General features: G+C 36.7%; 1 protein-coding gene across 4 annotated transcripts in view; it reads left to right on the forward strand.

The window, feature by feature from the left end:
* UBR1 (ubiquitin protein ligase E3 component n-recognin 1) overlaps positions 1-23,178 on the forward strand; it is a 159,061-nt gene that overhangs the window by 55,866 nt on the left and 80,017 nt on the right. For all 4 annotated transcript variants that reach the window (XM_024732407.1, XM_024732408.1, XM_024732409.1 and 1 more), the window contains 8 exons: positions 7,089-7,219; positions 13,811-13,949; positions 15,135-15,197; positions 15,440-15,563; positions 15,879-15,986; positions 16,628-16,716; positions 18,265-18,363; positions 19,319-19,476. In XM_024732407.1, coding sequence (XP_024588175.1) covers positions 7,089-7,219; positions 13,811-13,949; positions 15,135-15,197; positions 15,440-15,563; positions 15,879-15,986; positions 16,628-16,716; positions 18,265-18,363; positions 19,319-19,476 — 911 coding nt within the window. The remainder of the gene's footprint in view (positions 1-7,088; positions 7,220-13,810; positions 13,950-15,134; positions 15,198-15,439; positions 15,564-15,878; positions 15,987-16,627; positions 16,717-18,264; positions 18,364-19,318; positions 19,477-23,178) is intronic.

The raw sequence follows: 23,178 nt of genomic DNA on the forward strand, positions 1-23,178 counted from the left end.
ACTTTTATGTTCCAAAGGACACTACCAAGAAAGTGAGAAGATAGTACACAGAATGAGAGAGAGATATTTGCAAGTCATATTATCTGATAAAAGGAACTGGTATGTTGAACTTACAAAGAACTCTTAAAACTTAAAAATAAAAAAGCAACCCAGTTTTTTTTTTCTTTTTTTTTAGTGATGGCATTTTATTATTTTATTTTATTTCATTTCATTTCACTGTGTGACTTGCAGGATCTTAGTTCCCCAACCAGGGGTTGAACCTGTGCCCTCTACAGTTAAAGCGCGGAGTCCTAACTGGACAGCCGGGGAATTCTTCACAACCCAGTTTTTAAAATGGGCAAAGGATCTGGATATGAATTTCTTCAGAGAATATACAAAATAACCAATAAGCACATGAAAAGATGCTCAACATCATAAGTCATTAGAGAAATGCAAACCAAAACCATAATGAAATACTTCTTAATACCCGCTAATGACTATAATCAAGAAGCAGGCAATAACAAGTGTTATTCGAACCCTCAGACACTGCTGGTGGAAATGTAAAATGGTGCACCCACTTTGGAAAGAGGCAGTTCTTCAACCTGTGAAATGTAGAGTTACTACATGCCCCAGCAATTCTACTCCTAGACAGACTCAAAATAATTGAAAACAGGTGTTCAAATAATTATTTATAATGAAAGTTCATAGCATTATTCATAATAGTGTTATTATTATAATAAAACAGTGTTATACAATAATAGAATAGTATTATTATTCTTAATAAAAATTAGAAACAATCCAAATGTTCATCAACTGATAAATGGATAAGCAAATGTGGTTAGGTTATATCCATTATGGTGGAATATTATTTGGTTATAAAGGGGAATAAAGTGCTGAAACATACTTCAATTTAGAGGAACTCTCTGAAAACATTATGCTAAGTGAAAGAAGCCAGTTACAAAAGACCACATATTACATGATCTCAGTTATATGAAATGTCCAGAATAGAACATCCATAGGGACAAAAACTAGATTAGTGATTTTTTAGGTCTATGAGGATGGAGACCTTGTGGGTGTGATCATTAAAGGTTTTTTGTATTTTTTTTTTTTTTTTGCGGTACGCGGGCCTCTCACTGTTGTAGTCTCTCCCGTTGCGGAGCACAGGCTCCGGACCCGCTGGCTCAGCGGCCATGGCTCACAGGCCCAGCCGCTCCGTGGCATGTGGGATCTTCCCAGACCAAGGCACGAACCCGTGTCCCCTGCATTGGCAGGCGGACTCTCAATTACTGTGCCACCAGTGAAGCCCTTGTATGTTTTTTTGAGTTGATGAAAATGTTCTAAAACTGACTGTGGTAATAGCTGCACATAAAAACCATTGAATAGTATTTTTTAGTGAATTATATGGTATGTGAATTTATCTCAAGCTGCTAAGAAATTGAAGTACATAGTCTTACTAATGACATATTCTTGCTAAAAATGTTTTACCTGAACTTAATAAAGCCTTGAGATCTAACTTCTAGTTTATAGAAATACAGGGGAGAGATGAACAAGATAAAGAATACCGCAAGGAAGATAAATATATATAGGACATTTCAAGATAAATCTAGAATGTAGGACTTTTTATAGGAAAAATTGGCCTGACCTCAGTCATGAAGAACAAAAGTCAAGGGGTGGGCATGAGAGATTCATTTTGATGTAAATGACTTGAGGCATAACCAAATGTGATAGACATTTGGGGAATAATTAGGAAACTTGAATATGGTCAAGATATCAGATAATATTTAAAAGTTATTGTTAATGTTATTAGATTATAATAAGGATATTAAGATTATATAAGGAAATATCCATGTTAAATACATATTAAAGGGCTTCTCTGGTGGCGTAGTGGTTGAGAGTCCGCCTGCCGATGCAGGGGACACGGGTTCGTGCCCCGGTCCAGGAAGATCCCACATGCCGCGGAGTGGCTGGGCCCGTGAGCCATGGCCACTGAGCCTGCATGTCCGGAGCCTGTGCTCCGCAACAGGAGAGGCCACAACAGTGAGAGGCCCGCGTACCACAAAAAATCAATCAATCAATCAATCAATCAATATTAAAGTATTTAGGAGTAAAATATCATGATGACTCTTTTTTACCTTAAAATAAGCAACAAAAAAGGAAGCATATATGGAAAAAAGAGTTACTAAATTTAGGTAAAAGTTGTTTTTATTATACTGGTTTCTCTGTATTTAAAAAAAAGATAAAAAATAAATAAAAATCACTCAATTACTTAAACACTACACAAATAACAAAAACATACAAATTGTTCCTGAACACAGAGGGCAGAAGAGGGAAATTTTCCAAATTTGTTATATAAAGCCAACATTATGTTGACTTCAGATCTGACATAATATGGAATTTATAAATCAGTTGTATTAATAATTGTTATGCTGAAAGCCTAAATAAAACTAACAGGTAAAATCAAGTTTGACAGAATAATACAGTCATGCCTACATTCCTAGAATGAACTGTTTTTGGAATTCATCTGTGAAACTGTTTATGCCTGGCACTTTTTGGGAAAGTAGCTCTTTGATAAGATTTTCAGTTTCTTCCAGAATTATTGGCCTCAAATCAAAAGCTGTTAATCATGCTTGATGATGAAGCACTAGTGTATTCCCATTATAGATAGAGACAGGATAAGGAAATTCACTATTGCTCTTATTATTTACCGCTATTCTGGAAGTCAGTCAAATAGACAAACAGAATGAACTAAAATACATAAATATTGGAGAGGAGGCAAAATAGTCATGATTTATACCTTGACAACCCAAGAAAATTAACTGAAAAGGAATTGGAAACTATAGTAGAGTTTAGTTAGGTTGTTAGTTATGGAACTTACATACTAAAAATCATAGTTTAATGTATTCAACAAAATTTTTTTTTCAGGCAAGTCACTTTATTTATTTATTTACATATACATGTATCTATTCTTTTTCAAATTCTTTTTGCACTTAGGTTGTTACAGAAAAAATATTTCTTGAATGCCCTTACAAGCAATAGCTTTTAGAAAATGTAGTGAAAGAAAAGATCCCATTTGCTATACCATCAAAAAAAATAAAATACCTAGGGAAAAAACCAAGAAGAAATCTGCCAGGTCTGTTTTAAGAAAACTTTCAAACTATACTCCTGTAGGAGTATGGGCATGTAAGAAAAACAAAAAATCAGAAGACACATTTCATTCTTGGATTGGAAGTTGCAGTATTACAAACGATAAAAGTTTTTCCAAAATTAGTCCATAAATTCATTATATTCCCAATCAGAATAACAGCCAAATTCTCTTTTGGAACTTGACAAAAGTAATCAGAAGTTCTTCTGGAAAAGATTATGAGAATTGCCAGGAAAAACTGAAGAGTTATGAGTGTGAATAGATCAAACATATTTTAAATGTATTAAAGAGCCATAGTAATCCAGACAATGTGACAGTTGGGACTAAAATTCAGATCTTTAGAATCTGGGCTCTAGCACATTTTTTTTTTTTAACCTTGAATTTGGAAATAATTTCAAATTTGTAAAAAGTTGCAAAAATAGATTACAAAGAATATTCATATACTCTTTACCCATTCACCTATCATTAACATATACCTTATCATTCAGAACTCTATTTTTATTTATTTATTTTTTAAAAAATATTTATTTATTTATTTTGGCTGCTCTGGGTCTTAGTTGCGGCATTTGGGATCTTTAGGTGCGGCATGCAGACTCTTAGTTGTGGCATGCGTTCAGGATCTAGTTCCCCAACCAGGAATCAAACCCGGGCCCCCTGCATTGGGAGTGCAGAGTCTTACCCACTGGACCGCGAGGAAGTCCCTCAGCCCTCTATTTTTAGATTGCCTCTTCTCTCTTACTCATTTATTTGTCCTGCTTCCAAATGATTATTCCTTCATTTGACAAATAAAAAATTTGCTTGATTAAATATCACCAGATGTCCCTTTCTATTCATTCTCTTGTTTCTGGTTTCTTTCTTTTTTTTAAAAAAAATAAATTTATTTATTTATTTTTGGCTGCATTGCATCCTCATTGCTGCACACAGGCTTTCTCTTGTTGGGGCGAGGAGGGGCTACTCTTCATTGTGGTGTGTGGGCTTCTCATTGGGGTGGCTTGTCTCTGTTGTAGAGCAAAGGCTAGAGGTGTGCAGGCTTCAGTAGTTGTGGCTCACAGGCTCTACAGTGCAGGCTCAGTAGTTGTGGCGCACAGGCTTAGTTGCTCCATGGCATGTGGGATCTTCCCGGACCAGGGCTCGAACCTGTGTCCCCTGCATTGGCAGGCGAATTCTTAACCACTGTACCACCAGGGAAGTCCCTCTTGTTTCTGTTTTAAGAACCCTTTTCATTCTGATTATTTCCATTTCCTCCTCTGATATTTTTTTAAAGGGTATTGGAATATTTTAGCATATAGTCAGAGGGCTTTGTGGCTTGATTTTTATATCCTCTTCATTCCATAACTAACATTCTAGAAAATTGTTTTTGTACTGTTTTGTGTTAAGTAGCTGAAGAATCCTTGGGAGTTAAATTGCTCATTGAGTTTACAAAACTAGCCTCCCTCTTCCTACATCATGGGATTCCAGTCTGTTGGTGGTTTTCCTGAGTCATATGGCCTCAGTACACTGAATTTAGTCCTGAACTAACCTGATCTTCTTGAATTTCTTTGGATTTCTAATTAGATTCTAAAGGTAGTTGGTCATTCAGTCTTATTCTGAAGGTAAATCTGGATATTCTGCAATGACTCTAGATCTGATTCATGATCTAGATGTGAGAGAAGGACACTTATGGCTAGCATATAACTAATCAATTGCCACCCAACAGTCCTTTGTACTTCGCATTTGTTTCATCTCTGCTTTGGTGAATGTGAAATCCATACTCTGCCAGGCGTGTGGCATTGTGCCAACCATAATAGGGATTTACCAAATGTAATTAGACCTGGCTGATACTAATCAGCCCATCGTCCAGCATTTGGCAGTATCTCTTAAAGTGTATTTAAGAGAAGTTTCTTTCTAGTCCTGCAGTACATTTCTGGGTTAATTTTTAAGGTTTTTAAAAATCTATTTTGATTATCACCCTTTTGTTCCCTCTAATGGACCTTCTTATTTTCTAAACTATAAATGATTTATTTTAAAGTTTCTTCTGTACTTGGACTTCCCTGCTGGCACAGTGGTTAAGAATCTGCCTGCCAGTGCAGGGGACATGGGTTCTATCCCTGGTCCGGGAAGATCCCACATGTCCTGGAACTACTAAGCCTGTGCGCCACAACTACTGAGCCTGCGCTCTGGAGCCCGTGAGCCACAACTACTGAGCCCACGCTCCACAATTCCTGAAGCCCGTGTGCTTTAGGGCCCGTGCTCCACAGCAAGAGAAGCCACCACAATGAGAAGCCCGCATGCTGCAATGAAGAGTAGCCCCTGCTCGCCACAACTAGAGAAATCCCGCGTGCAGCAACGAAGACCCAACACAACCAAAGAATAAATTAAAAAAAAAAAAAGTTTCTTCTGTACTTACCAGACCTCTTCTGAAGAACTTAGCCTCTGATAGATACAGTATGGAAGTAATGAGTAGATTCTCTTAACTCTTTAATTCAGACTACTTTTCTGATGAATTGAAAGGAAATATTGAGCTAAAAAAGATAAGAAATAGGAACATAGTGGATTAATATTGCTCTTAGTACCTTTGGCACTCTATTTTCTCTCTCTCTAGCAAAAGCTTCTGAGCAAAATCTCCAGAGGAAAGGTGACATATTGAGGAGATGGTAGAAATTAAAATAATAAAGCATTGGGGAGTGAGAAAGAATAGGTGCAAAAGAATAAATGTGTAGGTTAATGTTTTGGTCACCACAGAATAAAATACAGTTCATTAGTACGGTCTATAGCAGGTAGGTTAAAATTGAATATTAAAAGCATTGTACTGAATTTCTAGTGGATTGTGTGTGTGTGTGTCTTAAAGAGCTACTATGTTTCTTTTCCTGCTTACTGCTTTGTTTAAACATCTTATTGGGCTGTAACTTGCATAATGTATTAAAGAATTCACCCATTTAAAGTATAACTTTAGTGCTTTTTTAACATGTACTTCATTCTTTTTTTTAATGACCAAATAATATTCCATTGTATGGATTACATACCATTTTATTTATCCATTCTTCAGTTTATGGAAATTTAGGTCATTTCCACTTTCTGGCTATTATGAGTAATGCTGCTACAAATATTTGTGTACAAGTTTTTGTGCAGATACATGTTTTCATACTTCTTGGGTAGATATCTAGGAGTAGAATTGCTGGGTCATATGGTAACTATACTTAACATTTTGAGCATCTCTCAGATGGTTTTCCAAATTGAACCATTTTACATTTCCACCAGCAGTGTATAGGGTTCAAATATCTCCACATCCTGGCCAATACTTATTGTTATCTCCCTTTTTGATTATAGACACCTTAGCAAGTATGAAGAGGTATCTCATTGTGGTTTTGATTTGCATTTCCATAATGGTTTATGACATAGAGCATTTAAATGTGTTTTTTTTAGCTAATTGGTTTGAACAAGCCTTTTATTAAGGAAGTGGTATTTTGTAATGAAATTAACATTTTTTTTTCCCCCATGGGAGTCAAAAGCCCAGATTTTAGTCTTGCTTTTTATATCTGTTTAGAGGTTCTTTGACCTTGGATGGGACCTTTATCTTTTAAATGCCTTTAATTTTCTGCCTTAACAGAGTGGCTATAAGGATCAGTTGAAATAAATTAGTGAGAAAAGTTTTTGTCAGCTGGAGGGGATAACCACTCCCTATAACTCATTGTTCTCTGATGATATAATTATTCAGGCAGGGAAGAACATTCATAATGAAGAGCATCATAAAGGAGACCTCTGTGGTTTTGCCTTCTTGCCTTTCTGTCATCTGTAGCACCAACTTGGCCACAAGGAGTTAAGCTAAACCGATGTGAATAGCAGCCTCTTGAGTTGAAGTTAAATTCATTCCTGGAGGATGGTGTAAATGAACTCATTGAAATTATTGCTATAAATTAATAACATTATCTTTCTCATCCACTTACTTGTATACAACATTGGTAGTATGTTTTTCTATACTTTCTTGCAGAACTTACGCTGTCCGTTGAATGAAGAGGTAATTGCCCAAGCCAGGAAAATATTCCCTTCAGTGATAAAATACATTGTAGAAATGACTGTATGGGAAGAGGAAAAAGAACTGCCTCCTCAACTCCAGATAAGGTGGGGGATTTTTTTAAAGGGAGAAGTTTTCATGATGGTTATTTATATTGCAAAATGGGTGTTTGAAAAATGTCTTTGTTGTTATTTACTGCTTTAACTTAACTATCATTATGAAGATTTTATAGAGAATTGCCTCATTGAAATACTTCCAAAATGCCCATTTATATGAGATGGCCTCTTAAGACACTATACAGAAGTTAAGCCAAAGGAAGAGCCTAATCAGGAGCTTCAGATTTTTAAGAAAACACATTTTGGGGGTCTTGTTCTAAATGATTTACAAGGTCCTAGCAGCCATTCATCCCAGTAGGGAGTAAATTGCCCAGTGTGATACTGGCCTGGGCCAACTTCCAGGTTCTCTGAGAGGTTTGTGAACAAAGGTGGGGACTTCGGAATACTGTGTCTCCCTTTAGTCCAAGTCTTTAGCTATTTTCTTGATCAGAAGTTTTGATGGGGGCCACATTCACAGAAAAATAGACGAGATGAAAAGGCAGAGGGCTATGTACCAGATGAAGGAACAAGATAAAACCCCAGAAAAACAACTAAATGAAGTGGAGATAGGCAACCTTCCAGAAAAAGAATTCAGAATAATGATAGTGAAGGTGATCCAAGACCTTGGAAAAATAATGGAGGCAAAGATCGAGAAGATGCAAGAAATGTTTAACGAAGACATAGAAGAATTAAAGAACAAATAAAAAGAAATGAACAATACAATAACTGAAATGAAAACTACACTAGAAGGAATCAATAACAGAATAACTGAGGCAGAAGAACGGATAAGTAAAGGAAATTAAAGAGGAAATCAAAAAATACCTAGAGCCAAGTGACAATGAAAACACGATGATCCAAAACCTATGGGAGGCAGCAAAGGCAGTTCTAAGAGGGAAGTTTATAGCTATACAAGCCTACCTCAAAAACAAGTAACAATCTAACATTACACCTAAAGGAGCTAGAGAAAGAAGAACAAACCAAACCCAAAGTTAGCAGAAGGAAAGAAATCATAAAGATCAGAGCCGAAATAAATGAAATAGAAACAAAGAAAACAGTAGCAAAGATCAATAGAACTAAAAGCTGGTTCTTTGAGAAGATAAACAAAATTGATAAACCATTAGCCAGACTCATCAAGAAAAAGAGGGAGAGGACTCAAATCAATAAAATTAGAAATGACAAAGAAGAAATCACAACTGACATGGCAGAAATACAAAGGATTATAAGAGATTACGACAAACAACTATGCCAATAAAATAGACAACCTAGAAGAAATGGACAAATTCTTAGAAAGGTATAACCTTCCAAGACTGAACCAGGAAGAAATAGAAAATATGAACAGACCAATCACAAGTAATGAAGTTGAAACTGTGATTAGAAATCTTCAAACAAACATCCAGGACCGGATGGTTTCACATGTGAATTTTGTCAAACATTTAGAGAAGAGCTAACCCCCATCCTTCTCAAACTCTTCCAAAAAATAGCAGAGGAAGGAAAGCTCCAAAACTCATTCTATGAGGCCACCGTCATCCTGATACCAAAACCAGACAAAGATACTACAAAAAAAAGAAAATTACAGACCAATATCACTGAGGAATATAGATGCAAAAATCCTCACAAAATACTAGCAAACAGAATCCAACAACACGTTAAAAGTATCATACACCATGATCAAGTGGGATTTATCCTAGGGATGCAAGGATTCTTCAGTATATGCAAATCAATCAGTGTGATACAGCATATTAGCAAATTGAAGAATAAAAACCATATGATCATCTCAATAGATGCAGAAAAAGCTTTTGACAAAATTCAACACCCATTTATGATAAATACTTTCCAGAAAGTGGGCATAGAGGGAACTACCTCAACATAATAAAGGCCATATACGACAAACCCACAGCAAACATCATTCTCAATGGTGAAAAACTGAAAGCATTTCCTGTAAGATGAGGAATAAGACAAGGATGTCCACCCTCACCACTGTTATTCAACATAATTTTGGAAGTCCTAGCCAAGGCAATCAGAGAAGAAAAAGAAATAAAAGGAATACAAATTGGAAAAGAAGAAGTAAAACTGTCACTGTTTGCAGATGACATGATAGTATACATTGAGAATCCTAAAGATGCCACCAGAAAACTATTAGAGCTAATTAATGTATTTGGTAAAGTTGCAGGATACAACATTAATGCACAGAAATCTCTTGCATTCGTATACACATCATCCTATACAATGATTTTTCATCATTCCTTCAGATGATGAAAAATCTGAAAGAGAAAGTAAGAAACACTCCCATTTACCATTGCAACAAAAAGAATAAAATACCTAGGAATAAACTGACCTAGGGAGACAAAAGACCTGTATGCAGAAAACTATAAGGCACTGTTGAAAGAAATTAAAGATGATACCAACAGATGGAGAGATATTCCATGTTCTTGGATTGGAAGAATCAATACTGTGAAAATGACTATACTACCCAAAGCAATCTACAGATTCAATGCAATCCCTATCAAATTACCAATGGCATTTTTTACAGAACTAGAACAAAAAACCTTAAATTTTGTATGGAGACACAGAAGACCCCAAATAGGCAAAGCAGTCTTGAGGGAAAAAAGCAGAGCTGGGGGAATCAGACTCCCTGACTTCAGACTAGACTACAAAGCTACAGTAATCAAGACAATATGGTACTGGCACAAAAACAGAAACATAGATCAATGGAACAGGATAGAAAGCCCAGAGATAACCCCATGCACCTATTGTCAACTAATCTATGACAAAGGAGGCAAGGATATACAATGGAGAAAAGAGAGTCTCTTCAATAAGTTGTACTGGGGAAACTGGACAGCTACATGTAAAAGAATGAAATTAGAACACTCCCTAACACCATATACAAAATTAAAATCAAAATGGATTAGAGACCTAAATGTAAGACTGGACACTATAAAACTCTTAGAGGAAAACATAGGAAGAACACTCTTTGGCATAAATCACAGCGAGATCTTTTTTGATCCACCTCCTAGAGTAATGGAAATAAAAACAAAAATAAACAAATGGGACCTAATGAAACTTAAAACTTTTGCAAAGCAAAGGAAACTACACACAAGTCGAAAAGACAACCCTCAGAATGGGGAAACATACTCGTAGACGAATCAACAGACAAAGGATTAATCTCCAACATATATAAACAGCTCATGCAGCTCAATATTAAAAAAACAACCCAATCAAAAAATGGGCAGAAGACCTAAATAGACATTTCTCCAAAGAGGACATACAGGTGGCTAAGAAGCACATGAAAAGCTGCTCAACATCACTAATCATTAGAGCAATGCAAGTCAAAACTACAATGAGGTATCACCTGACACCAGTCAGAATGGGCATCATCAGAAAATCTACAAACAACAAATGCTGGAGAGGGTGTGGAGAAAAGGGGGCCCTCTTGCACTGTTGGTGGGAATGTAAATTGATACAGCCACTATGGAGAACAGTATGGAGGTTCATTAAAAAACTGAAAGTAGAATTACCATATGACCCAGCAATCCCACTACTGGGCATATACCCAGAGAAAACCATAATTCAAAAAGACACATGCGCCCCAATGTTCATTGCTGCACTATTTCCAGTAGCCAGGTTATGGAAGCAACCTAAATGCCCATCGACAGACGAATGGATAAAGAGGATGTATGCAATGGAATATTACTCAGCCATAAAAAGGAACGAAATTGAGTCATTTGTGGAGACGTGGGTGAATCAAGAGACTGTCATAGAGAGTGAAGTAAGTCAGAAAGAGAAAAACAAATATGGTATATTAACGCATATCTGTGGAACCTAGAAAAATGATAGAGATGAACCGGTTTGCAGGGCAAAAATAGAGAGACAGATGTAGAGAACAAATGTATGGACACCAAGGGGGGAAAGCAGCTGGGAGTGGGGGGATGGTGTGATGAATTGGGAGATTGGGATTGACATGTATTCACTGATGTGTATAAAATGGATGACTAATAAGAGCTTGCTGTATAAAAAAATAAAATTAAATTTTAAAAAAAAAGAAAAGAAAAAGAAGAAAAAGAAAAGAAAATATTTTGATGGGGGTTCCCTGGTGGTGCAGTGGTTAACAATCCACCTGCCAATGCAGGGGACACGGATGTGAGCCCTGGTCCAGGAAGATCCCACATGCCGTGGAGCAACTAAGCCCATGTGCCACAACTACTGAGCCTGCACTTTATTTTTTTTATTTTTTATTTTTTGGTATGCTGGCCTCTCACTGTTGTGGCCTCTGCCATTGTGGAGCACAGGCTCCGGACGTGCAGGCTCAGCGGTCATGGCTTAGGGGCCAGCTGCTCTGCGGCACGTGGGATCTTCCCGGACCGGGGCATGAACCCGTGTCCCCTGCATTGGCAGGTGGACTCTCAACCACTGCGCCACCAGGGAAGCCCTGAGCCTGCACTTGAGATCCCACGTTCCACAACTACTGAAGCCCGTGCGCCTAGAGCCCATGCACTGGAACAAGAGAAGCCAACGCAACGAGAAGCCTGCACATTGCACCAAAGACCCAACGCAGCCAAAAATACATAAATTAATTAATTTAAAAAAATTTAAAATATTTGATGGTAGGAATAAGGAGATAGCCCTTTGCCCTGTGCTTTGGGATCTAGATTTATTTCAGGTGTAGGGATTTAACAGTTTTTTGTGGTTTTTTTTTGGTACACGGGCCTCTCACTGTTGTGGCCTCTCACGTTGCGGAGCACAGGCTCCGGACGCGCAGGCTCAGCGGCCATGGCTCACGGGCCCAGCTGCTCCGCGGCATGTGGGATCTTTCCAGACCGGGGCACGAACCCGTGTCCCCTGCATCGGCAGGCGGACTCTCAACCACTTCGCCACCAGGGAAGCCCCAACAGTTGTTTTTTTTAAAGTTTATTTATTATTTATTTTTGTCTGCATTGGGTCTTCATTGCCGCCCGCGGGCTTTCTCCAGTTGCGGCGAGCAGGGGCTGCTCTTCGTTGAGGTGCACGGGGGCTGCTCTTCATTGTGGTGCGTGGACTTCTCATTGCAGTGGCTTGTCTTTGTTGCGGAGCACAGACTCTAGATGCATGGGCTTCAGTAGTTGTGGCTTGCGGGCTCCGTAGTTGTGGCTCATGGGTTCTTGAGCGCAGCCTCAGTAGTTGTGGCACACGGGCTTAGTTTCTCTGCGGCATGTGGGATCTTCCCGGACCAGGGCTCGAACCCATGTCCCCTGCATTGGCAGGCAGATTCTTAACCACTGCGCCACAAGGCAATTCCCTTAACAGTTTTTTTTTAGCTAAAACCCAGCAATTTCTAACAACCATAAGTCTTTTAGTGACAGTAATATTTACTCTTAATTTACAAATGCAAAAGAGAATTCTAGACCTGATATGAAATACAGTTTGGGGCTTGTAGGAGTTTTTCTACCTGAGTAATATTAGGAGTTTCACAAACCTAAGTACAGTTTTTTTAGTTTATTGGGTGTATTTGTATTATTCTATGAGAGAGAATTAAGAGTTTCAATTTTTAAAAACATTAAATGTATTGTTTTGACTTTTGCTGGGCCATAAACTGTTTATAAAAATAACGATCATCAGAGATTGTGTCCACAAAGGTTTTAATTTCAGATATTTTGATAGCATCAGTTAAATGCTTTAAGAAACTTTGTGTTGGTAAACATAATACTAGCAATATGCCTGTCTAAAAAGGGTGGGTTGCTTGAGTGTGGTCATGTATGTAGACCGCACTGGACTTCAAATTCACAGATCTGAGTTCTAATTCTCACTGCTTATTGGCTTTGGGACCATAGAGAAGTCTTTTTGAGCCTCTATTTCCTAAGGTATTAGAGGCCTGAGAAAAGCTGCCTCTTAGAGTTATGAGGATCAATTGAGTATTTAGTGAAAGATTATTATAAACTGTTTAAAACTGATAATAACTTCTGACATTTGTGTAGCCCATGACAGCCATTTTCACATATTTTATAAGATCCTCACACCACTCTCAAATGTAGATATTATACTCTTCTTCGAGGTGGAAAAGCTACTGTCATCTCAGCAAGATTAAATGCTTAAGTGATTTGTCTGAGGCCTCTCAGTCAAATGGTAGTTCTGGCACTTTAAATCTATATACCTTTTTAAAAAAAACTTAAATGTGCTATAAAACCAGTATCACTTAAAATAAATAGAAGGTAAAAACAAAAATAAGTTAAATAAAAACTAAATGTTAATAAAATCTGTCTGTCGTTGCCTGCTTGAAAGTTCTGAGCCTGAGGCCTGTCTCCTTTTGTCGAAGTGGGAGATTAGCAAGATTTAAGAATGGTGTTAAAGACATACTGCCACTTACTGAGAATAATATTTTAATTCTGAAAGTTAGAAAAATTGGGGGACAAACATCGAAAAGGTAATACTTTTGTCAGGGTTTTTAAATTTTATGGCACTGTACCACTTAAAATCACCTCCTATACTAGTATTACAGAGGTACTTTCCCATACGTAGGAAACTACATGGTGCTGCTTCATCACATGGCATATATTATTTTAGCCTGTATTTCGTGTTTTCCTTTGTTTATTTGTTGCAGTGTCTGAATATATATCTTTTTTTTTAAAACAGAGAGAAAAATGATAGCTACTACTGTGTCCTTTTCAATGATGAACACCATTCATATGACCATGTCATATACAGTCTACAAAGAGCTCTTGACTGTGAGCTCGCAGAGGCGCAGTTGCACACCACTGCCATAGACAAAGAGGTTCGTGAGTGTCATTTGAATTATTATGCTGTCTTCATCAGCTTCCTGGAAATTGGGTGTTGACTGGCCCTTGCCAAGTGCCTTAGTATTGTGTTAGGTACAACCATCCTCTTCATTTATCCTTTATAGCCTAAGTAAATTGGTTGAAACTTGATTTTTCTGTGTGTGTTTAACAGTTTAAGATGACTAATTTTCCTCTTTTGTTCTAAATAATTAGAAAGTTACTGAATATACTTGGCAAAGAGTAGTTAAGAATGTCAGCTCAGGCTTCCCTGGTGGCGCAGTGGTTGAGAGTCCGCCTCCCAATGCAGGGGACGCAGGTTCGTGCCCCGGTCCGGGAAGATTCCACATACCGCGAAGCGGCTGGGCCTGTGAGCCATGGCCTCTGAGCCTGTGCATCCGGAGCCTGTGCTCCGCAATGGGAGGGGCCACAACAGTGAGAGGCCCGTGTACCGCCAAAAAAAAAAAAAAAAAAAAAAAGAATGTCAGCTCAACCTCAGTCTGTTTCTATAATTATTGAATGAATGAATAAATGCATGAATTATGAGAAGTTGGTTAGTTTACATCATCTATTAAAACTATTTTTAGAATAATATTGATAGCATGGCTCAGCTTTTATTTAACACCCATCCAAAGCAAAATGTGTTCTTCAGGTATGCAGAAGGAACATTAACCTAATCTCTACCCGCAAGAGGAGGGTAAGATGGTAGAAGAAACATCATGGCACTAGTAATTAGCATTGTGATTCTAGGACTTGAGGAATCAATATCCTGGCCATACCTCTAACCCACTAGTGGACCACAAGTGTGTTATGGAACACATGATGAAGAATTTTAAGTTTACTCATGAAAACTAAGACATATAATGGGAGTTTAGTAAACCTAACTTATTATTATCTGATAGAAATAGAATATACTACAATAAGTAAATAATTGACATTCTTGCCAAGCAGGAAATCTAGAATCCTAAAGTATAGAAACTGTCCACTAGTGGTATTGAAAGTTCTGAAGCTACATAAAGCTGCTAAACATTTATGTTTATCTTCTAGGTATTGTCAATCTTAGGACTTTTAGGCAGTCAACAAATGATTGATAATTAAGAGCTTATTGGGTCTTTGGGCTTTATATTACTTATTGATTGGGATTGTCAATCTACTACCTAATTCTCATGTTTGTCTATAATTAGGGCCGTCGGGCTGTTAAAGCAGGTGCTTTTGCTGCTTGCCAGGAAGCAAAGGAAGATATAAAGGTAATTTTCTGAATTAGAGTCAAAAAGAGAATTTTAAGAGGAATGCACATTACAAGAGCCCAAGTAAAACAATTATATTGTTGAAGTGGTTTGACATCCTAAGTAAAGATAAGATTGGAGCATTTAGACCCAGAGATTTGGAACTGCAAGAGTTATATGATTTCTTTTTTTGAAGAGTAGACTACTTAGTTAAAACAAAAATTTTAAAACTAGTTTGTTTTTAATATTCCTTTCATTTCTAGAGTCATTCAGAAAATGTCTCTCAACATCCACTTCATGTAGAAGTATTACACTCTGAGGTTATGGCTCATCAGAAATTTGCTTTGCGTCTGGGGTCCTGGATGAATAAAATTATGAGCTATTCAAGTAAGCATATAGCCTATTTTTCTTATTTTTCACAAACTATTATCTTTTTAAATAGCCACAAATTTTAAAATGTCATTGAGTATAAAATAAAATGGTTTTTGTTTTTTTTTATACATTTTGTTTATTTTCAGGATTGCATTTCAGATGCTGTGAATAATGTTTCATTGGCTCTTGATTCTTTGATATTGACAGAATAATTCTTGATATCAAGTGTAGGATAATTACTGTTAGTTTTTTCATATGTTATTATAGGAAATGTACTTTTGGGAGAAAATACTTTAAGAATAAAAATTATATGACTTTTTTTGTTTGTAGGTGACTTCAGACAGATCTTTTGCCAAGCATGCCTTAGAGAAGAACCTGGCTCTGAGAATCCCTGTCTCATAAGCAGGTTAATGCTTTGGGATGCAAAGCTTTATAAAGGTAGGTAGATCTTTACTTGTGCTTCTTGCCATGAAGCAGAGGAATATTATGACCTTAAAGTGGAGTTTAATCTCTTTTGTTTATTAAATCAGTGAACTTGATAAGATATTATACTTTGAAGGTGAGGTTAACCAATCAATATGTATTCTGTATTAAAACCCCAGGATATTGCCTTTTAATTATAGTGCCTTTTCATTTACTCAGAACCAGTAAAAAGAGTATGTATGCATTCATGCAGTAGTGCCATTATAAAAACTATGTTAATTTTCATTTTTAAAATTTAAATGAAGAACCAAAAGTAAAAGGTGAGAGAAAGGTTAAAGGGGATGGAGAAGGGAAAGTACAGAGTAAGAGTAGTCTTTAGTGAAACAGAATGAAAAGGAATGGAGAAAGGTGGGAGAAGTAGGATGAAGTAAGGTACAGGAGTGAGAGGGGTACAGAAAAAGAGGGGAAAGGCATTACATGTATGTATTTTAAATTCTAGCTATTAAATATTAATGCAATAAATGCCACTAACATTTGAGTCCTTGAGGTCTATTAGCATGTGAAATATTTTTATAATATTCTGCCACTACTAATAGCTGGAATGTTTTTTTTGCCTTGGTGATACTCCTCCCACCTCCCCCAAAAATGATGTATAGGTGCCCGTAAGATCCTTCACGAATTGATCTTCAGCAGTTTTTTTATGGAGATGGAATACAAAAAATTCTTTGCTATGGAATTTGTGAAGGTAATTGCTCTTTATAAATAGATATCAACAAATAGAAATAGAAAACCATTTTTGTAAGTGAAATAATGGAAACAAAGGGGATAATTATGAAGCAAGAATTTAATTTTATAGTTCATTTCTCTGTCAAAAAGTTCATTTATTTTCACATTTGGTAGTATGGAAACAGTAGTCTAAGAGAGGAGATAGGTGGAAAATGACCTATTGTTTGCCTAGAAAAAGCAGTAGGAAGTTATCACATTCATGAATACATTTATCTTTTCTAATCATTTGTTAGTAAAATTATAACAAGAGCAGTGACTAGCTGAAAGGCATAGCAGGGAAAAGGAACAGATATACATGCTAAAAGGAGGCAGATATCTGATGGGCAAGAGTATACTTAACTATTTGAGGCTAGAATATAAAGATAAATCTTATAGCTTTTTAATATTGTTTTATTGATCTATTGTATATCCCTTATATTGTTATAGTTTTTGTCTCTCTCTCTCTCAAGTTAGACTAGTTAGAACATGTACTTCTTTAACCTTCTGCTTTGCCTTATACAGAGGTATCCAGTAAATACTTGTTAGTTTACTCTGATTTTGAGTGGCAGGAAATTCTGTAAAACTTAGGACAGAGGTAGACCCAGGATGGAATTGGAAGCAGAGAGTGAAATAATGATTGTCATAGGCAAATGATACTATGGGATAAGATACCTGCACTTCCTGGATTTTATAAGTAGATTGTTAAAAGCAACTAAGACATTTGGTTTCTTTAAAGGTGATGACAACTCAAATTATCAACTCTATTCTTCTAAAACTCATGAGAGAGAGAATATTGGACCATATCTGTGATCTGAAATGAAGTTTTTTCCTTATACAACAGCAGTTCTCCCTCCTTATATGATGTTTTTCTGTATACCATGGTTACCTCAAACTTTGTATGAATTCTAATGGTTGAAATTAAATATGTAGGTCAGGGATCTAACACTGTGCTTACATATAATAGATGCTTGATGCATGACTGGATGTATTATTATTTTTGTTCTCCCAAGATATCAGGATTGATTTTCATACTGGTATGCACCAGTATGTATAAGAAGTTATGTACAGCCAGCATCCATTCTGTTTAAGGCTGGGTTGAATCTGATGGTTGGTTTTCTGGGTCATATCAGCTTTTAAATACTTTCAATATAGTCCCTGCCCTATTCCATTGGGGTAAAATCTGCTAAAGATTGCCCCAGATTCTGTTTGAGAAAGTATATACTACACCTTTGCAGTCCTCTGTGATTTTTACGTGTGTGTGTGTGTGTGTGTCTGTTTGTTGTGTTTTTTAAAAATAGTTCTCAGTATCCAACTATGCTAGTTTGGGTAGCTGAATTCATATTCAGTCTTTTGTTATTCTCTTTCTAGTAAATTTTTGTTGACCATAGTATCTCCCCTTAATAAATAGGAGTTATAATACTTGCCATCTTATACATAGGAACAAATATAGCAGCTGTTAAAATTGGGATTTTAAAAGTTTTCAGTACTTGTTTATAATTGCTTCTCCACTTATTGTTTTATCTTCCAGTATTATAAGCAGCTACAGAAAGACTATATCAGTGATGATCATGACAGAAGTATCTCTATAACTGCACTCTCAGTTCAGATGTTTACTGTTCCTACTTTGGTATGTATTAATTAGTCTTGGCAATCTTTCTAAGTAATATTTATTTTATTATTTAAGAATTTTAGTTAGTGTTGAATTGAATTAAAACAATTTCTGAGTCACTATGCTGGTCTAATTACACGTGGAAAATTGAATAATGCTTCAGTGGTATCTGCATGTGAAAATGCTTTAATGATACCCAAGGGCTAGGTAATTTGTGGAGTGGGAGTGATGGCACTACCTTGGTCCAAAAGTGCTTATTCCTGCAGGTGAAACCTAGGGATGGTTTCTCAGTGTCTAGAGTAACTTAGGAACAGTGCCTTTTTAATACCAAAAAAATTTTTTTGTACTATTCTCTTGTTCTTTAGGTTTTTTTTTTTTTTTTTAATCATTGTTGTTAGGGTGGGGGAACAGAGTAAGATAAAACAAAACAGGAGGAGAGTATAACTGTTGAGCATTTGCATGAGATGGAGCTGCATAGGCCTGGGAGGAGGAGGGTGGAGGATTCTGCTTCCTTTTTATCCTGCTACTTTTCCTGTTTCTTCTGGAAAGTTCCTACTTTCTCTTTTCAAAGGCCAGAGAAAAGAATGGGGAAGAGAAATTGGATTGCGATTAAGGGGGAGATGTCAGAATAGAAAATATATATGACAGAAGCCTGAAGTATATCTGTTTGTTCTACTTTGCTCAGTGTGTGATTAACAGTGGTAAACGTTCATGTAAATGAATGTTACACAGGTACTGTGTAACCTGTGTAATGGGCTTGGTGTGTTCAGACAGGTGTTTTCTAGTTGCTGAGGAGTAGGGAATTTTTACTTTTAGAAAATAATTTCTCAGAAATTGCTATCCTGTGAGACTAAGGTGTGTGTTTGATGCTCAACAAACATTTATTCAAAATGATTTACCAACCAAATGAATAAGTAAAGTCCATACTATAATGAGTTAATACTAAAGACAATATTTTTCACATGTTCTGCAGGCTCGACATCTTATTGAAGAGCAAAATGTTATCTCTGTCATCACTGAAACTCTGCTGGAAGTTTTGCCTGAGTACTTGGATAGGAACAATAAATTCAACTTCCAGGGTTATAGCCAGGACAAATTGGGAAGAGTATATGCAGTAATATGTGATCTAAAGTAAGTTGTTCGAGTAAAAAGGTGAGGGTACCTGTTAAACAAAGTTGTGTTTATTCTGTTCTATATATAAACATCTGATCCTTTTGGTTATCTTGGAATCTTTATAATGATGGCAAGGACAAAGAACTGTTACTGTGATGTCAATAAATGTTTTAAGTGAAGGCTTCTTATAGACTTAAAATCAGGTCAGTAAAGAAGGTACTGAGGAAGGGCCTCTCACAGGAACTTAGGGTCTCTTGGGGTCACCAAATGAATCTCCATCATGGTCACCATGCCTTCCACTCACTTCCACTCATGTATTTTGGTTCTTTCCCTCTTGCATAGTCTCTTTGTGCTTAGTTTCAGATGATCTTGTTGATGTGAATTTTTTAAACTCCCTTTTACATACGTATGACCAAGTATTCATCAGGGGTTTCTTAAGTTTTTCTCCCTGAAGAAATGGAGTTTCCTTTTAAAGTAAAGTTGGAATCATATGATAGGTCACATTTGGGATCATTGGACCTAAAAGGAAATAAATTTCTAATTTTTAAAGAAATAGATGGTGACTACTATAAGGATTATGCTGTATAAAGTATTCAATAAATCATAAACTTAATTATTTTAAGAATATATTAAGACAAAATATGTTTCATTTAGTTCACTATTAAAAAAAGAGCTCTAAGATATATATGATTACTTATTTTAGTCCCTACGTGAATAAAATCATTCTAATTTTGTCCACTTCTTCTAGTGACCATGTAAAGTATAGAGAGTTGGAAACAAGTTTCTAAACCAACCTAGAAATAGTTTACTCTAGTTAGAAAAATACATTTGACAGATTTCTGGAACTATGCATTGGATCCTTGATATTACTCAGAAAAATGTTTCCAGACCCTTTCAAATTCTGCAATTTCTAAACATGATTATGACATGTAATTCTTTCTTTAAAGTTCAGTAAATCGTTATGTTATCATATCTTCAGTACAAGTTGAGATGGTGATGAGTTCAGTAGTGAATTACCATTTAGACAGTGTGATTCACAAATTATGCATAATTTACAATATGCAAAACAAACAAAAAATATACAAAAACTCCAAATGGCAGTACTTAAAGTTTAGTGTTAAATCAGTGTATTTATCATTCCTTTGGTCTACTGTATAGGAAAAATCTCTTTCTGTGGTTCTCATTACTCTGAAGTATTCTTATAACAGAGTTATTTTTCTATCCAGAGAAGTGCATAATCACATCATTGTTTTGTCTTATTTTATTTTGTGGATCTCTGACTATAATTATTCTGTGTGGTAAATAATTTAGAGTTAATGCATCCCTAGATACTTACCCCTATGGTAAAACTTCAGGGTCCCTGGTTGGGAAGGTAATTTTAAAGTTTTCCCACTCATCTGATGCTCACAACTGCTCTCCTACATCCTTACATAAGTAGAGATATCTCTAATGACAAGGAGAAGGGAAAATTAATGTCTTTTGAGGACCTGATTAGCAGATATTGTGTTAGACTTCTCATGTAATTCACTCTCACAAGGGTCCTGTGTTATTTATTAGTAACTGCTATGTGCTAAGAAGCTTTACTTATTTTACTTCATTTTATTCTTGCAACATTCTCATAAGGTAGGTGATATCTTTATTTGTAGATTATAATTATTTGCCTAAGGTCACAAAACTAGTAAGTGGCAGAATTTGGATTTGAGCCTAACATTATTTATCTGTAATACTCATGTTCCTTTCACTACATTATGTAGCTTCACAGACTACATAAACAACAACAAAGCCTTCTCTGAAACCTGGCCTAAAACACCAATCAGATATACCCTTCATTTAACAAATAATTACTGAGCCCCATTTCTCAGTCTCTCATTGTAGAAATTTTGTAGTCATTCTTATTATTTCCCCATATACTTACTCATTCACCACTTCTTCCTGAAGCCCTGCTTATTTTTAAATCAGTTAGAAATAACCACAAATACTTAATGCCTTTTAACTGTTTCTAGAATAAAGTACAGATTCTTCCAGAATTTGTAGCTCTTCATAGTCTCACTTTATATACTACTTATCTGACTGTACCTCAGCATGAAATAAGTTTATTGGTCCTAGCAGAAGCTCTGTTCAGCCTGCCTCAGGAAATTTTCATTCTCTCAAAGCAGTGCATTCTAACCCTTGAGTAGCCCCTTCCAACTTTTAGAAAGTTTATTTTATATTGAAATCTGCCTTTTTGTAGCTTTCATTATGTGGCTCTAGCTCACCCTTTGTCCATTCAGAGCAACTCAGTGCTCATTTAACTTGACGTATTTGAAGACAGCAGGCATATCTGACAACTCTTTTTTATGTTAAGTTGCATCATTTTCTTTAAATATACCCATTTCATATTTAAAATTCCTTCTACATTATTGTCCTTCGCTACTGAAGCTGTTTTAGTTGACTGTATACCACTTAAGGTATATGCCAAGAAATGAACACAGTACTCTGAGGTCTGTGTAGTAGAAGGAAGGGATTATTACCTCTCTCATTCTAAATAAATACACCTGTATTAATTTAGTTTCATTTGTCACTCACTCTGTGGAAGGTATCTGTTGGGATATTATGGAAATGAAACTTAGAAAAGAGATGCAGTTGAACCTTGGTTCTGTTAAGTGAATATTGTCCTTTTATTACTCTAACTTGTTCCTTCCTTTTTCTGAAAAGTATAGCATACTCTCAATGCAAGTCACCCTCTTCCTCTCCTACTCTGTCCCACCCTCTCCTTCCACTGCTTTTACCACCTATTTTTATCTGCAGACTGCTTTTCTTTTCCTTTCCTTCCTTACTCTTTCCTTTCTTCCTATCTCTTACATCTTCTTTACTTCCTAGGTCTCCTACAGCGGTCAGGCATGAACTATGTGAAACTAGAAATGTAAATTTTCTTCTCTAGATCAGTGCTTCTCAAATATTAATATGAATGCAAATCTTTATGGGAGCTTGTTAAAATGCAGATTATTACTCAGTAGATTCTGCATTTCTAAAGATTCAGTTGATGCTGATGCTTCTGGTTTGTGAACCAACCTTTTGAGTAGCAGTGCTCTAGAAAACAGCCAAACTTTGATGCCATTTGTTCATTGTGGTAGAGTTTAAACTTTAGTCTTTTTTACTTTAAAAGAAAGATTTAGAATGTAATTAGTATATTTCAAAGTTTTCTTTGATAAAGTCCTGATGATTGTTTTTTTTGGGGTTTTTTTTTTGCGGTATGCGGGCCTCTCACTGTTGTGGCCTCTCCCGTTGCGGAGCACAGGCTCCAGACGCGCAGGCTCAGTGGCCATGGCTCACGGGCCCAGCAGCTCCGCGGCATGTGGTATCCTCCCGGACCGGGGCACGAACCCGTGTCCCCTGCATCAGCAGGCAGACACTCATGCACTGCGCCACCAGGGAAGCCCCTGATGATTGTATTTTAACTTTCAACATATTGATGGATATTTAAAGAAAGGGGGGCTTCCCTGGTGGCGCAGTGGTTGAGAGTCCGCCTGTCGATGCAGGGGACGCCGGTTCGTGCCCCGGTCCGGGAAGATCCCACATGCTGCGGAGCGGCTGGGCCCATGAGCCATGGCCGCTGAGCCATGGCCGCTGAGCCTGCGTGTCCGGAGCCTGTGCTCCGCAACGGGAGAGGCCACAGCAGTGAGAGGCCCGCGTACCACAAAAAAAAAAAAAAAAAAAAAAAAAGGGAAAAATAAAACAAAC

Source organism: Neophocaena asiaeorientalis, unplaced genomic scaffold (genome assembly GCF_003031525.2).
Source record: "Neophocaena asiaeorientalis asiaeorientalis breed wild unplaced genomic scaffold, Neophocaena_asiaeorientalis_V1.1 scaffold119, whole genome shotgun sequence".
Taxonomy (NCBI): Eukaryota; Metazoa; Chordata; class Mammalia; order Artiodactyla; family Phocoenidae; genus Neophocaena; species Neophocaena asiaeorientalis.